The following is a 16,923-nucleotide window of genomic DNA, read 5'->3' as shown; positions in this document are numbered from 1 at the left end:
GTTACCAGAACGTTAGAGGACTGAAATCTAAACTTCCTAATCTCTATGTAGATAGTCTTTCTTTTGAGCATAACATTCTAGCTTTCACAGAGACGTGGCTAAAACCTGATATTGCTGATGCATCGGTTTTTTTAACAAACTTTTCTATTTTCAGACGTGACCGGATTTCTCGCATAGGTGGTGGAGTTCTGATAGCTGTTGATGCTGCTTTATCATCTGAAATGATTCAATTTTCTAGTACCCAGGAGATTGAGTTTGTCGGTGTTAAAGTAAATTTTAAATCTTTTAATGCTTTCATTACTTGTTCCTATATTCCACCATTGTCAGACATGGTGGTATATTTAAATCATTTAGAGGCAATTCAGTTTGTCTCCTCTTTAGTTTCGAGTCAAGACATGCTCATAGTTGTAGGTGATTTTAATTTACCCGCTTTAGCATGGTCACTAACAGATGAATCTACCACGTTGCTGCCCTCTTTGTCACATGACTTTATTGATGGCCTTCTAGGCTTATCTTTATCCCAAGTCAATCCTGTCTTAAATTTTAATGGAAAATCGTTAGATCTTATTTTTGTATTGGATTCTTCTTATTGTGACGTTTCTAGGATCGAACCATTTGTTCTTCCAGAAGACAAATTTCATCCTACATTAAATTTAAAAATTGATTTGCCCTTGCTTTCACCATTACTTGGTTCAAATGAGTTACCTCTAACTAGGTGTTTTCGTAAGACTGACTTTGTCAGCCTTAATTAAAACATTGCTACTACCGATTGGTCTTATCTGTACAATTGTAGTGATATGAACTCGGCTGTTCGTTTTTTCTATGATACTCTGAATTCACTCTTTGATATTTGTGTGCCTCTTGGTAGGCTGGAGCGGCTTAACATTTGCAACATTTTTGCAGCTCTATTATTTCGCCATCTCAACATGGGTTTGTGAAACGTAGATCTACAACCACTAACCTTTTAGAATTTACATCAATAATTATCAAGGGGTTCAAAAATGGTAAACAAACTGATGTCATATACACTGACTTCAGCAAAGCCTTTGATTCCGTTTATCATACCCTATTACTTTCTAAGCTGAGCGACATTGGGTTTCCATCCCTTTTCCTTTCTTGGGTTCGAGAATATTTAACAAATAGAAAACAGAAGGTACTTTTTAAGTCTTCTTTTTCCGTTTCCATTTCTGTGACTTCTGGTGTACCTCAAGGTAGTCATCTTGGCCCTCTGCTCTTCACACTATTTATTAACGATCTTCCATCAGTCATTGTTCATTCGCGTGTGCTTATGTATGCTGACGATGTCAAGCTTTGTCTTACTTATAAAGATACAGATTCATTTAGTCGGCTACAAGCTGATCTTGAAAACTTTCAATCCTGGTGCCAGTTTAATCTACTAAATCTTAACACTACCAAATGTAAGGTAATGACTTTTTTTCGTAACTCTCCTCAACTGGTCACTTATATTCTAAACAACAGCCCTTCAGAACGTCTAAATAATATGAATGATTTGGGCGTACTTATGGACCATAAGTTAAATTTTAACACCCATATTTCCACCACGGTCGCAAAGGCCATGAGTGTCCTGGGTTTCATTAAAAGATGGTCAAAAGAATTTGATGACCCCTATACAATAGTTGTAAAGTTCTTTTTACTTCGCTTGTCCGTCCTATTTTAGAGTATGGATCTTGCATTTGGTCACCTCAATATGAGTCGCACTAGACTAGACTAGAATCCGTTCAAAAGCAGTTCTTGCTATTTGCTCTTCGTGGCTTAAGCTGGGATCGCAATGTCAATTTGCCTTCGTATTCTAGTAGACTTCTCTTGATTAACCTTCCGTCCCTAACTAACCGTAGAATTATGCTTGGTGTCATTTTTATGCACAAGCTCCTAATTGGTGATATCGACTCGCCTGAGTTATTAGCTCAGGTGAATCTGTCGGTACCATGTAGACGGAGTAGACATCTTTTGATACCTTTATCCCTTAGTCGTTGTTCTTCTAACTATGCTATGCATGAACCTTTTAGGGTCCTCTGCTCTGATTACAACCTTCTATCCCCTGTAATCGGCTCAGAGTTTTCTATTAATATGCTTAAAACATCTATCCTATCCCATTTAGTTAATAGATAGCTATAGTATTATTTGTTTGTCTGTCTTTTCTATTGTGTATTTTGTCCACGCGATTCGTGTCGTGCGTTATACGGCTGCACCCCTCGGTCGGTCGGGTGGGAGGTGGGCAGTTGTCTGCTTGGGCTCGCGCGTAACAAACTTTGTCCTGGTTTCGTAGGGGCCACAACGATACTATATAGAAGCAACTTTTGAACCTCTAGTAGCAAAAGACACAGAAGAACCAGCTGTAAAAGATAACCCACAAGACATTCAAGATAATACAAAACCAAAGATGGTGCAAACAAAGATTAAATTTCTTAATACAGCTTCTAAGCTGATTCAGGAGTATTATGTTGGAGTAGAAACACTTCAAAGTTTCATAGATTCACTGGAAATAATCAATGAAATTAAAGCAGAACATGAAGAAACAACTATTAAACTCATAAAAACAAAACTAAAAGGGGACGTTAGACTACTAGTAACAAATGAAAATACTATAAATGGTATAATACAAACATTAAAGAAAGAAATTAAGGGTGAAACAGTTCAGGTAGCAGAGGCAAGATTAATGAATTTAAAACAAAATGGCAAGAACGCAAAAAAGGAACAATTACACAAATAAGAACTCGTACAATAATAATAGAAATTATAATAACAATTACCAAAATAGAAACCCAAATGATAATACTAACTATAACAATACTAGGAATTACAATAACTATAGTAATAATTATAATCGAAGAAATTATAACAATAGAAATACAAATTATCCTCCTAAAACACAACAAAATAATAATGTCAGATTTACAAACATAGAAGGAAATTCGGAAAACTCCGAAAGTCCTCTGATGTAAAAAGTCGAACAAATAAAATATATAGTTTAAATTTCAACCTTAATAGCTACATAACTTTAAACTTTGACGATGTAGGGACAACAAAATTACTATTAGACACAGGAGCTGATGTATCACTCATACAAAAAAAAAATATTAAGAAAAGACAATACAGTTGACATACAAAGACGGACAAAACTTAGTGGAATAGGCAAAGACGTCCTATTTACAATAGGTGAAACCAAACTAAAGATCAGCAACCTCTCAACGGTACACACCTTCCAAGTAAAAGAAAATGATTTCACCATCCCATGTGACGGAATCCTGGGGCTTGACTTTATAAAAAAATTCAATTGCCCACTCAATTATTCCACCAACAAATTGATAATTGTAAGGAAGCTCTGGCTGGGGTACAGTTCTCAGTCCCAGAGTCCCGTCTACAGAACATTTATTTGATCTGGAGACCTTGATGAGAATTAGGATAGGGGACTGAGATCACATGAAGGGGAGAAAAGGGAAGGGAAAGGAGTAGGAGGAGAGTCCAAGAGGAGTAGCAACGACTGATCTCAATTTCCACTCGTCTGCCAAGCGAAGCCCGCTTGGCCAAGATCCGTTGCCTCTTGGACTTGGAAAGGGAGGCGTGAAAGGAAATGTTAGTGTGGTTATTAGAAAGGGATGGTGAAGAGGAACTGCAACAACTGATCTCGTCTGCCAAGCGAAGCCCGCTTGGCAAAGTTGTGACTGACTTCGTCTGCAAGAGAATAACTCATCCTGACGAATTCCGCTGATCCTTCGGCTCCACTCAAATAGTGAAGTGGCCAAGGAAAAGGGAAGGGAAAGGGTATACATAGATTCGTTGACAAATAAAAAATAATGCCGGGTGTGTTAAACGTTAAAAAAAAGAACTACAGTTAGTTTTCATGTTGGGATATTTAATGTGCCCTCCATGGGCGTATTAAAAAATAAAAGTAAAAATGAAGAGGGGCCCTACATGAGCGTAGTTTAAATTGCAATGATAATGTGACTCGTCACACGGTGTCCTTATTTCGAACGGACGAAATGGAGCGTGACTCGCACGTGTACTTTAACGTCGATACGGAACAGTTGATCATCCGCCCACATGAGGAAACGGTGGTTTGTGCGGGGTCCATCGTGACGGAGTACCGCCACCCGATCTCGGACTTCAGCGGGTACTCGTCTACCCGGGGTGTCGACGAGCCATTCTGGTGGTGTGAGGACATAATTGGACGCCGCGGCGGTGGCCTCCGGCACATAAATTGGCGTAGATCGGCGCAAAGGGCCTCGCGACGTTGGTCCAGGGCTGGCGTGAGTTGGCAGAGTAGCGGTGTCGTTTGCCGGGGCGAGCGATGGTCGAGGACGGTCCCGAAGAGGTCTAAGCGTCTCCTCGTTGTCAGATTGTGTCTCACTGACCCTGACGGTTGTCAGGAGAACACCTGTGTTCGCTGGGGGCTTATCGGCTTATACACGGGCCGCAGAGGTGTGTCTGGCATGGCTGCTTCCACGACTTCTGGGGATTGACGTCTCTCCAGAGCGGAACTGGGTCTGCGCGGGCTTTAGACACGGTGAGACGTCGAGTTGGACTTGAATCCATAGTCATCAGCGGCGGTGACTCTGGATTGTCTCTTCCGGGCAGGTTTGCCCCACAGGACCAGTGGATACCGTCGAATCCTCCAAACGAACAGGGCCGGCAGACTCCGAGGGTCCGATGTTTTGTGCCGGGGGAGAGAGTTCGACCACCGACCGTATCACAGCGCGCTCAGGTCGGGTCGAGGCGGAAGCTCGTTGAGCCTCGTCGGGTGGCTTCTTGTCGCTCTCTAGATCCTTGCCCCCGGCAGGTCGCTCGGTCGGGATGTCGGTCGGGGCCAACTCCACGCGGCAGAGAAGGACTGGGACTTCGGTGGCTTGTGGTGGGGCCGGGCATGACAGGGCCGTGTTCCCTTTCACATACAGCAATTATTTGTTCGACGATCCGGGCTATGTGGGCCTCGCGGTCGCTGTCGTCTTCTCCTTGCTGTGACATACTGCTGTGAAATATAAAGAGTGTTAAAACTACCCTGAATTCTGAGTGTACTAACGAGGCCCTATGAGTGCGGTTTACAAAAGTGCTATGATTAAAGCTAAGATACAATGTTTAAGATAATTTTTGCCTAGCATCGGTGCGAAGAGCACCTCGTTAGAAGGAAGGGGGACGTTGGGCAAGCGCACCCACCAACAAGTGGTCCCCCTTGAAAGATCGTTAATCAGTGGCCTCGTGCGGGCCGTGGGTATGAGGTGTCCCGAGGCCGATGTCTTCAGAAAGACCGAGTTCTGGTGGTTCGTTGTCGTCACTATTAAAGGCCTTTAAGTCAGCCAGACCGGCGGTACGTCGCTCACGCCCCTGGGCTACAAGAAGTCTAACGATGTTGCTGGAAAGAAACTTGATTATTTCATACGGGCCCTTAGGCGCCAGTTTGGCATTGAACCCTTCGTTGGCAAGCAGCACATGATGCTTGAGCATGACCATGCTCCCGATGTTTGGACGCCAGTCGCGTCGTCTCAGGTCGTAGTATTTCTTTTGATTCTGGGTAGCGTTCAGTTGATTCTCATGTACGAGCTTAAAAATATCTTCCATTCGACGGACGCGCTCGTCGGGGCTAGGGGGTTCGTTACAAGAAAACTAGTAACATCGTATTACCTTGCTTAAAACGTGGCAAAGGCCCGATAAAGTCAGTACACACGGTATCGAAAGACTCCGCGACTTGACGGGTGAGCATTTTGCCCGCTGGTTTCATTTGCGCCGGTCTAAATTGCAAGCAGGTGAGGCAGCATCTAACGTAACGCGCGACATCTCGAAAGAGGCCAGGCCAAAAGTATCTTTGGGTCACTCGCAAAGTGGTTTTCCTGATCCCCAAGTGGCCAGCCGTCACTACATTGTGACATTCCTGTAGTACTTGGTCTCGACACTCTAGGGGAACGCATAGTTGCCAAGGTGTAGAATCGTGGTCATCTGGGTGGGGGTCTCGTCTGCGATAAATCTGGCCGTTCTCGAATATATAATCTGAAAAATCCGCAGGGTGTTCCGTGACGTGCTGCCGCATCTTTAGCCACCATTTGCACTCCGGTTCTACTAGTTGTCCAAAGGTTGTCGCGATAATGCATCGGCAATCACGTTGAGCTTACCTCGTCTATAATGTACCTCGAACCTGTCTTTTCTATTGTGTATTGTGACCACGCGATTCGTGTCGTGCGTTATACGGCTGCACCCCTCGTTCGGTCGGGTGGGAGGTGGGCAGTTATCTGCTTGGGTTTGCGCGTAACATGCTTTGTCCTAGTGTCGTAGGGGCCACTTGAACGTACTGCGCATAGTATCGTCAACGATACTATATAGAAGCAACTTTTGAACCTCTAGTAGCAAAAGACACAGAAGAACCAGCTGTAAAAGATAACCCAGAAGACATTCAAGATAATACAAAACCAAAGATGGTGCAAACAAAGATTAAATTTCTTAATACAGCTTCTAAGCTGATTCAGGAGTATGATGGTGGAGTAGAAACACTTCAAAGTTTCATAGATTCACTGGAAATAATCAATAAAATAAAATCAGAACATGAAGAAACAACTATTAAACTCATAAAAACAAAACTAAAAGGGGACGTTAGACTACTAGTAACAAATGAAAATACTATAAATGGTATAATACAAACATTAAAGAAAGAAATTAAGGGTGAAACAGTTCAGGTAGCAGAGGCAAGATTAATGAATTTAAAACAAAATGGCAAGAACGCAAAAAAGAAACAATTACACAAATAAGAACTCGTACAATAATAAAAGAAATTATAATAACAATTACCAAAATAGAAACCCAAATGAAATTATAACAATAGAAATACAAATTATCCTCCTAAAACACAACAAAATAATAATGTCAGATTTACAAACATAGAAGGAAATTCGGAAAACTCCGAAAGTCCTCTGATGTAAAAAGTCGAACAAATAAAATATATAGTTTAAATTTCAACCTTAATAGCTACATAACTTTAAACTTTGACGATGTAGGGACAACAAAATTACTATTAGACACAGGAGCTGATGTATCACTCATACAAAAAAAAAAATATTAAGAAAAGACAATACAGTTGACATACAAAGACGGACAAAACTTAGTGGAATAGGCAAAGACGTCCTATTTACAATAGGTGAAACCAAACTAAAGATCAGCAACCTCTCAACGGTACACACCTTCCAAGTAAAAGAAAATGATTTCACCATCCCATGTGACGGAATCCTGGGGCTTGACTTTATAAAAAAATTCAATTGCCCACTCAATTATTCCACCAACAAATTGATAATTGTAAGGAAGCTCTGGCTGGGGTACAGTTCTCAGTCCCAGAGTCCCGTCTACAGAACATTTATTTGATCTGGAGACCTTGATGAGAATTAGGATAGGGGACTGAGATCACATGAAGGGGAGAAAAGGGAAGGGAAAGGAGTAGGAGGAGAGTCCAAGAGGAGTAGCAACGACTGATCTCAATTTCCACTCGTCTGCCAAGCGAAGCCCGCTTGGCCAAGATCCGTTGCCTCTTGGACTTGGAAAGGGAGGCGTGAAAGGAAATGTTAGTGTGGTTATTAGAAAGGGATGGTGAAGAGGAACTGCAACAACTGATCTCGTCTGCCAAGCGAAGCCCGCTTGGCAAAGTTGTGACTGACTTCGTCTGCAAGAGAATAACTCATCCTGACGAATTCCGCTGATCCTTCGGCTCCACTCAAATAGTGAAGTGGCCAAGGAAAAGGGAAGGGAAAGGGTATACATAGATTCGTTGACAAATAAAAAATAATGCCGGGTGTGTTAAACGTTAAAAAAAAGAACTACAGTTAGTTTTCATGTTGGGATATTTAATGTGCCCTCCATGGGCGTATTAAAAAATAAAAGTAAAAATGAAGAGGGGCCCTACATGAGCGTAGTTTAAATTGCAATGATAATGTGACTCGTCACACGGTGTCCTTATTTCGAACGGACGAAATGGATCGTGACTCGCCCGTGTACTTTAACGTCGATACGGAACAGTTGATCATCCGCCCACATGAGGAAACGGTGGTTTGTGCGGGGTCCATCGTGACGGAGTACCGCCACCCGATCTCTGACTTCAGCGGGTACTCGTCTACCCGGGGTGTCGACGAGCCATTCTGGTGGTGTGAGGACATAATTGGACGCCGCGGCGGTGGCCTCCGGCACATAAATTGGCGGTCGCTGTCGTCTTCTCCTTGCTGTGACATACTGCTGTGAAATATAAAGAGTGTTAAAACTACCCTGAATTCTGAGTGTACTAACGAGGCCCTATGAGTGCGGTTTACAAAAGTGCTATGATTAAAGCTAAGATACAATGTTTAAGATAATTTTTGCCTAGCATCGGTGCGAAGAGCACCTCGTTAGAAGGAAGGGGGACGTTGGGCAGGCGCACCCACCAACAAGTGGTCCCCTTGAAAGATCGTTAATCAGTGGCCTCGTGCGGGCCGTGGGTATGAGGTGTCTCGAGGCCGATGTCTTCAGAAAGGCCGAGTTCTGGTGGTTCGTTGTCGTCACTATTAAAGGCCTTTAAGTCAGCCAGACCGGGGGTACGTCGCTCACGCTTCTGGGCTACAAGAAGTCTAACGACGTTGCTGGAAAGAAACTTGATTATTTTATACGGGCCCTTAGGCGCCAGTTTGGCATTGAACCCTTCGTTGGCATTAGACAGCACATGATGCTTGAGCACGACCATGCTCCCGATGTTTGGACGCCAGTCGCGTCGTCTCAGGTCGTAGTATTTCTTTTGATTCTGGGTAGCGTTCAGTTGATTCTCATGTACGAGCTTAAAAATATCTTCCATTCGTCGGACGCGCTCGTCGGGGCTAGGGGGTTCGTTACCGGAGACATCCGTTACTTGGTCATAAAGAGCGCCGGGCATACGGGGTTCCCGACCTAATATGATGTAAGCTGGACTGAAGCAGGTGGTGTCGTTGACGCTTGAGTTGATCGCTAGTGTTATTTCTGGAAGCCATTGATCCCAAGTGTTTTTCCCATTCTCCAGGTATTGTGCAATCATGGTCTTGATGGCTCGATTTGCGCGCTCGGTAGGATTCTGCTATGGAGAATATGGGGCGGTATGCTGTAGTATAATTCCGGATGTTTTGGAAAAGTTTTTGAAAACCTTGCTAGTGAACTGGGTGCCATTATTGCTCACGAGGGTGCGAGGATTGCCGAATCGGGCCCAGATCCTTTCGCGAAATACCTTCTCCAAAGCGACTGAAGTGGCCTTACGAAGTGGTACCATCTCGACCCATTTACTATATAAATCCAAGAAAAATAGTAACATCGTATTACCTTGCTTAGAACGTGGCAAAGGCCCGATAAAGTCAGTACACACGGTATCGAAAGACTCCGCGACTTGACGGGTGAGCATTTTGCCCGCTGGTTTCATTTGCGCCGGTTTAAATTGCAAGCAGGTGAGGCAGCATCTAACGTAACGCGCGACATCTCGAAAGAGGCCTGGCCAAAAGTATCTTTGGGTCACTCGCAAAGTGGTTTTCCTGATCCCCAAGTGGCCAGCCGTCACTACATTGTGACATTCCTGTAGTACTTGGTCTCGACACTCTAGGCCAAACGCATAGTTGCCAAGGTGTAGAATCGTGGTCATCTGGATGGGGGTCTCGTCTGCGATAAATCTGGCCGTTCTCGAATATATAATCTGAAAAATCCGCAGGGTGTTCCGTGACGTGCTGCCGCATCTTTAGCCACCATTTGCACTCCGGTTCTACTAGTTGTCCAAAGGTTGTCGCGATAAGGCATCGGCAATCACGTTCAGCTTACCTCGTCTATAATGTATCTCGAACTCGTATTATTCCAACTCCAACTCCCATCTGGCCACACTTGAGCCAAATGGTCCGTGATCACCTCAAAGCAATAGCCTTTCAAATAGCAACGAGATTTCCTGATGGCCCAGACTATTTCTAGGCATTCTTTCTCAGTAGTCGAGTAGTTTTCCTCCACCTTCAAGAGACGTCGACTAGCGTAAGCAATGACTCTTTCAGCACCGTCGAGAAACGACATTTGTCTCGGTTGATTCTTAAATTGGCTTGACGCCGAAAGACTTCAAGCAGGTGTGAGAGGTGTTCCTCGAGCGCCTTTCCGACTACGATGATATCGTCTGGATAATCGAAGGCATGTGGTTCCATTTCGGGTCCAATCACGCTATAGAGTGTAAGCCGAAGTGCATGACTTTCCACTGTAATAATCCGCGTCCGGGCACTGTGAAAGCTATACACTCTCTACTTTTGACCTCTAAGGGTATTTGCCAATACCCACTCTTTAAATCTAGAGTAGAGATGTATTTCGCGTTCCTCAATTTCTCCAGGATATGGTGTATATGAGGCAAGGGGTATGCGTCACGCACTGACTGAGCGTTCAGTTGCCGAAAGTCTATACACATGCGAGTATCAAAAGTTTTCTTACTTACCAACACGATTGGTGACACGTGAGGGCTTTTAGATGGTTCAATACGGTCTTCCTTCAGCAGTGCGTCTACTGTTTCGTTGATAATTTGTTGTTGGGACGGATTACGGGGATAGTACCTCTGCTTCATGTTTCGATCGGTCTTCAAAACAATGAAACGAACTTAGTGATTTCCGCGTCAAGAATAGCTTGAAGTTCCGGCTCTAATGTCTCCTGTTCCTTACTAGATGATTGTTCTGGCTTCAAGTCCTCGTCACGGATCTCAGCTTCTACTGAGGCTAATCGGGCGTCCATCTCGGTTACCGGTTCCTTTTTGCCGCTGGGCTGGCGTAATGGGTTTTTAAGGACAGCGTCGGGTGTTGGAGGCGGCAAGACTGCCAAGCCTGCCTGACATACTGGTTTGTTGCTATGCTGAGAGTCAGAGGTATCCTTGGGCGTAGCGGTCGTTTCTGCAGGATCCGGTTGATTTAAATGAGCATCAGGCTGCGTGTGGTCATCAGCCACTAGCGATGGCTCAATTGTAGAATTGATGGGACTGTGGGCTAATCGAAAGGGGGCAACTGTAACAGATAACCTCCACAACGTATAGAAGTTCCTATGTTCCGAAGGAAATCCACTCCCAGAATAAGAGGGTCCATCATCGATGGCATCGCTAACAATGTCATATGTACGGTCTGTGCCCCGAGACTGATGCTTGCCCTGAGAGAACTTTTGATCGCTGTACGAGTATTATCGGCAAGGTCGGGAACGGAGCGAAGTGCTGAAGAGCCACTTCCTCGTTTATGAAACTCTTGTTCGCTCCAGAATCCAAGGTAGCTACCATTGGTTTACTATTGACGAGGACATGGGGTTGGATGCGGTCTTTCTTTAGGAGGAGGGGGTTACTTGGCTGAAGTCCTGGTCTAGTCCCTCCGCCTGGCCCAGATTGACACAGAGGTTTGGCTCGTTTCCCGAACGACGGCAGCATTCGATGGTACGTACCCCCCTTTGTCCGCATTGCCAACAGAACAACACACGGGGCTTCGTACATTCTCGTGCGAAGTGACCAGCTCCCGCACATTTGCGGCAAGCTGTGCTGGTATCCACGAGTACTTCAGAGAGTTGACATATCGCAGTCCCGTTTAGGCTGGAAGCTATATGATCCAAGGGCTTATTTTGAACGGCGTTGCTCCTTTTCCAAGAATGCGCTGAGTCATCGCTGCCTTGCTCCAATCGGATTGTCTCATAATTTACCACCAATTTAGTTAAGCCGGGTAACGTTTGGAAATTATTTCGTCGGGTATACAGCTTGTAGTCTGGTAATAGATTTTCGTAGATCCTGTCGAGTTCCTGTAACGTCGAGTAATTAGCTCTCTTCATTACGGTCTTCTAGATACTCGTTGTATGGTTCCTGATGGCGTTGCTTTCGAGCGCGTATGCTATCCTCTAGTTTCTCAAAATAGCGTGGGGGTAGAAAGAACTCTAAAAATTTGGACTTGAAGTCGACCCATGTTATCTCCCGATAACCGCTGGTTTGCCACCAACTTTCGGCCCGTCCGGTCAATAATATGGCTATCATCGGAGGCAGAGTCTCCATACTCAAACGGTACGTCGCGGCTCTGGTAGAGACCAGAGATTTAGAGATTTAGAGCAAATAGAGATTTGCTAGATGAAATAGATAGGATCGGTAGATCCGCTAAAGGCAATTCCCCATTTAGTTATACGTTCCGCGATCGAGGCATAGCTCCCAGTAGTTCATGGACTCGATTCCGCTCACTGGGTTCGATGTTGATCTATGAGCCAGGCATACCGAAAGGTGTCGGAGAACCGGAACGAGAACCAGAATGCGATTCAGAAAGATAGTTAGTGTCTTGTGGCACCGGTAGTTGAGAAACAATTTCTTCGGGAGTAGGCGACGGTGCTCTAGACTGTGGTTTTACATCTAATTTCTTGTCCCCGGCACTAAATTGGGCTTTGATTTCGGCAAGTCGACTCAATACCTCAGGATGATGATCCTCCCTTGAGACGAACTCGCGGAAACGATTTCTTAGGTCTTCGACTATTCCACCGGTGTCTAATCCGAATTCGTCAGGACTTCCAACTCGGCTTTGCGACAATGGTTTATCCAATGAACGCCCATTGCTAGAATATTAGTAAGGACTCGGGGTCGTAGTATAAGCGATAAGCAGCCAAAAATTGTCGGAGTTCGCCCAGTAGGCTACGCGATACTGTGTAAAGATGGCTTCGGTAAACCTTTAGACTATGATATGGATGTGCATATATATATTTTCTTTAATTTTTAATAAATTCAGCAGGGAAGGGGTCAGAAAATATAAAAATGTATATATCTTTGTTCAATGAAGAGTAAGTAACGGTGACGCGTAAATTAGAATTATCGCCGCCAGCGAAACTTTCGAGGTGGTTTTCGGTTTAAATATTTTGAACAAAATCTTTGCAATGGTTCGAATATATAAGAAAGATCTTGCCTGTTGATAGAATTAGATCCAGTTTGTTTATTTGAAATAGGTAAATCCTTGAATGTAGAACATAGTTATTGAGGACGTGATTGATTCTCCCTCGATGTTGCCCAAAGAAAATAAGCGTTTACTCCGATTAATGTTTAGAATATCCTTGAAAAAATAGTGGTCCTTGCTGCCGAATTTCCTGATGTCATTTGCATTAATCTCCGTTGGTGCTGAGGTATCCTTGAGCTTAGTTCACCTTGGCGATGAATGTCCTTGTCCTATGTCCTTGTTGATCCTTCTGTTGTTAATCCTTGTATTAATGAGTAGCCCTGTTGATGATCCTTGTCCAGTTGTTATCCTTTCGGATTGAAGCAATTTTTTCCCTCGATGTTTTCTTGTTGAGTTCCAAACACTGACTGCCTTTTCCAGTGCATATGCTTGGACTTAAATGGCCCCTTGTGCTTTACTCTTCCTTCTCTTTCACTCTGCTGCTTTGAGTGAGAGCGGTGGATTTTTAGGTTACCCATACCCAGGTCCCGTTCAACTCGAAGTGCGGTAGGTTACAGTCTCACTAATGACCTTGACTCGCTCTATCTGCTTCTGGTAACTTTAGCTCTTTTTCTTCTCTCTTGTAAAAATTTTTATTTTAATAAAACTAATTTCTATATGCGACTCTGTCGATGGCTCCGTTGATGACCCTGTTGCTAGCTCTGTCGGTAACTCAGTAGCTGACTTCATTAATAATTCTCTCCGAACTATGCTGTTGAGGATACTATTAATCCTGTCGAAAACTCTGTTGATGACTCTGCCGATGATTCTGTCGAAACCCTGCCAGAGACTCTGCCGATTTTCTCACCTAGCATGGCATGACTGTGTGCGTGTTATATATGTATATAAAAAATTTTTTTTTAAATTTGTTGCTCTCATTGCAACGAAACCCAACGCGCGACTGTACTTGCAAATCAGTGTGAGTGAAGGAATGACAAAAAAAAACCGGTTGAATCAAAGCTGTGTGTAAGTGTGAGATATAAATGGCAAGAGAATACTCGTAGCTCACACACACGCCCCGAATCAAACGGTGAATTGTCTATTCTCATTCTTACTGGCTGCTCGTGTGTCCCTGTCTCTTTCTCGCATGTAACTGTCGCTTGCAAAGAAAACTAAAGCGCGTGGCACATCGACAACGTATATGCGACCTTTAAATACCCTAACCACAAATATACATATATATATATATAAAAGAATGTTTAATTCTCAGTGGACTCCGATATATATATAAATGAATATGCATACATATAAAATTTTCACCCTTATGTGGACTCATATATATATATATATTTATATAAATTAAACACTTCCTTCACTCACGGGTTAAAAAAATGAATTTTTATTTATAAAGTCACTTTTATTACAATACAGTATGTTTTAATTACAACTGAAAGATGCTGACTTTGGTGAGCGAATTCGGCGGAGTTTAAGCGAAGTTACCGGTTGGTTTGTACTTAGGCTCAAGACTGATTTGCTATGGTTCGATTATGTTGGATGAAGGCTTGGGTAATCGACGTCGTCGCAGGCGGCGGCGTTGGCTGAGTCCAATAGTCCACTTTAAGTGCGTGGGACCATTCTTTGTTTTCACAAGAGTTCAGGACCATTCTTTGTTTATTGCCGAAATTTGTGGCGTGATTCTGCGTTTGCACCGAACCCGACACCATTCTTCTAGGGCCTGGGAAAATGGGGTGCAGGCTTATTGTTTATCCTAGCGATCGGACTGTTACTTGAGATTGGCGATCATGCGACAAATGGGCATGTGACGATTGAGTGGGGTTGACCAATGGGTATTGCATGTGATCATGAAATAGGGTCGGCCAATGGGCATGCGGTTAATGGGCATGTGTTGACGGACTTGGGTCTATGGCTTCTATGTTATGGTATGAGTTGTGATAGAAGTACTTAACTCCTCCCCCTTTAAGTGCGGACGTCCTCGGTCGCAACAACATATTGGAAGGCCCGATTGAGACTTCCATTGGTGGTCCATGGTTGCCTGTTCCGTGGCTGCAGTATTTTTTGATGATGCAATATGTTATCATGGCAGCTGCTAGAAGGGTTAGAATAATCCAGTTTGATGAAGACATAATCAAGTTGTTTCTTTGGATACGCTCCAGATTATTAGTATTATTGATGTGTAATTCCTTGATCATTTCCAGCGATAGCTTTTCACCTCTCTGCTGCTTATTTGATAGTAATTGTAACAGCGGCGGTTGAACCTCGGCTTCAAAGCGTGTCTTCACAATATACCAGGAGTCTTCTATAATGACTGTCGCGTTTTCCGCTTGGATTATGAAGGTGCCTTCTAGGGTGATGTATTCTCCATTGATGCTGATGTCCCCTTGGAATTGGTTCAGCAGCAAGGTACCGGGTATTATTTCCGAATGGGATTTTACGTGCTGGTTGTTGATGACCTTACATTTGGGAGGATTCCTTCTTTGCAAGTAGGCCCTATACATTTACTGTTTTCTAAATTAGTCAGATGTTCCAGTTTACAAATTGTCTTACCATTATAAATTTTACAATTACTCTTATTGGTTAACCCGAAGTATTTCTTGTTACATTTCATGATGTTTTCATAGTCTATTTCTTCTATAAATTTTTGATATTTAATTGGTATTACTAGGATTTGTTTACAAATTTCATTGATTACTCTGGGAAGGCTAACAATATAAAGGAGTGATTTACCATCTGAGGCTACACTGACCTCAGCAAACTCTATTAATTCTTCAATGTTTATAAATGTAAAACTTTCTTCTTTAATTGTTTCCATGAAATATATTTCGGTAGATAATATTAGTGAATTTACTGTATTGGCCTTGGCCCAATCGATTGCATAGATAATATTTGTTATTTCTTCTCTTAGGAGACTCAATTTAAATTTGGTTATTTCAATTTCTTTTGACTTTTTGTTAGATTCGGGTTTACCTTTAATTAATATGGTATTAGTTATTTTAATTAAATCGTTTATCTTATTCTCTATTAGATTATTAATTACGACCTGCCGATTATTGTTTACCAATTGTTCATTGATCTTATTTACCACAATCATATGATCTTCATGATCAGGTGTGCCCGCTAACCATTTCCACGCCGTGCCAAGTATATCAAGCGATCTTTTGTTTCTAAACTGCATCGGCTGAAGCCTCCTCAGTTCATTCTGTATCCGCGTTATCCCATAGGCCAAAAAGGCTGATACGGACTTAGGTTTGTCGAATTTTGACGACTTCTTTTAAAACGGATATGGCCATTTGATATTTTTCTAGTTCGATGACATGGACGATTTTAAAGGTTCCATTCTGGCGCGCGGCTAACCCAGTTTCCAACATGACCACTCTTGACTTATTGTAGTCTAATATGGTTGTGTGACCCCAGCAAAGTGGTAACATAAGCAATCTGTCGGAAAAGGATGTTCAATATTTCAAGTGGTTTTTATGAACTATCCTGCCTGACCTGGTTTTAACTTTGGTATTAAGATCTTCGGCTACTATTTCTTTTTTATATAGACGTTAGTTTCGAACCCAATCGTTTATTAATCCTAACGTAGATGATTTCACCTGGATCGTACATTTTTATGGGTTTTTTTTGTTTTGTTATGGTACCCTAGGTCTTTGTTTTGTTTCTTTAAGACGTTTTCTGAAATCTTTTCCCTTTCGAGTGTTAATTTTTCTGGTGTATGGATTAAATTTGTTGCGAAAAATGCTTCTATTTACTTTTTATTGGTTGTACTGTGGATTGTTTTATTGTATTCATCTGCAGCCTTGAATATTAAATCCTCAAATTCCATTTCGGGGTGCTCTAACTTCAAGCATCTCATTATTTCCGTACATGTGGAATGAAATCTTTCTATTTGGCCGTTGCTAGATGAAGTATAAGGTGGGGTAGTGTGGACTTGTAAACCTAACTGATTATTTAAAAGAAATTTTATTGATGCAGAATTTAAAGCTTTTCCGTTATCCATTACCACGGTTTTCGTCATACCGAAGGCTATCAATAACTCAAG

General features: G+C 42.8%; 1 protein-coding gene across 1 annotated transcript; it reads right to left on the bottom strand.

Annotated features, from left to right (window-relative positions):
- Positions 1-8,431: 8,431 nt before the first annotated feature.
- LOC124460814 lies at positions 8,432-9,253 on the bottom strand. Its single transcript, XM_047012401.1, has 2 exons — positions 9,131-9,253; positions 8,432-9,061 (listed from the first exon to the last, which is right to left on the bottom strand). The coding sequence occupies exons 1-2, from the start codon at positions 9,251-9,253 to the stop codon at positions 8,432-8,434; spliced, it is 753 nt and encodes a 250-aa protein (XP_046868357.1).
- Positions 9,254-16,923: the final 7,670 nt, after the last annotated feature.

Source organism: Drosophila willistoni, unplaced genomic scaffold, assembly GCF_018902025.1.
Source record: "Drosophila willistoni isolate 14030-0811.24 unplaced genomic scaffold, UCI_dwil_1.1 Seg119, whole genome shotgun sequence".
Lineage (NCBI taxonomy): Eukaryota > Metazoa > Arthropoda > Insecta > Diptera > Drosophilidae > Drosophila > Drosophila willistoni.
The sequence above is the reverse complement of the archived record's forward strand: the minus strand, read 5'-3'. Positions and strand labels throughout refer to the sequence as shown.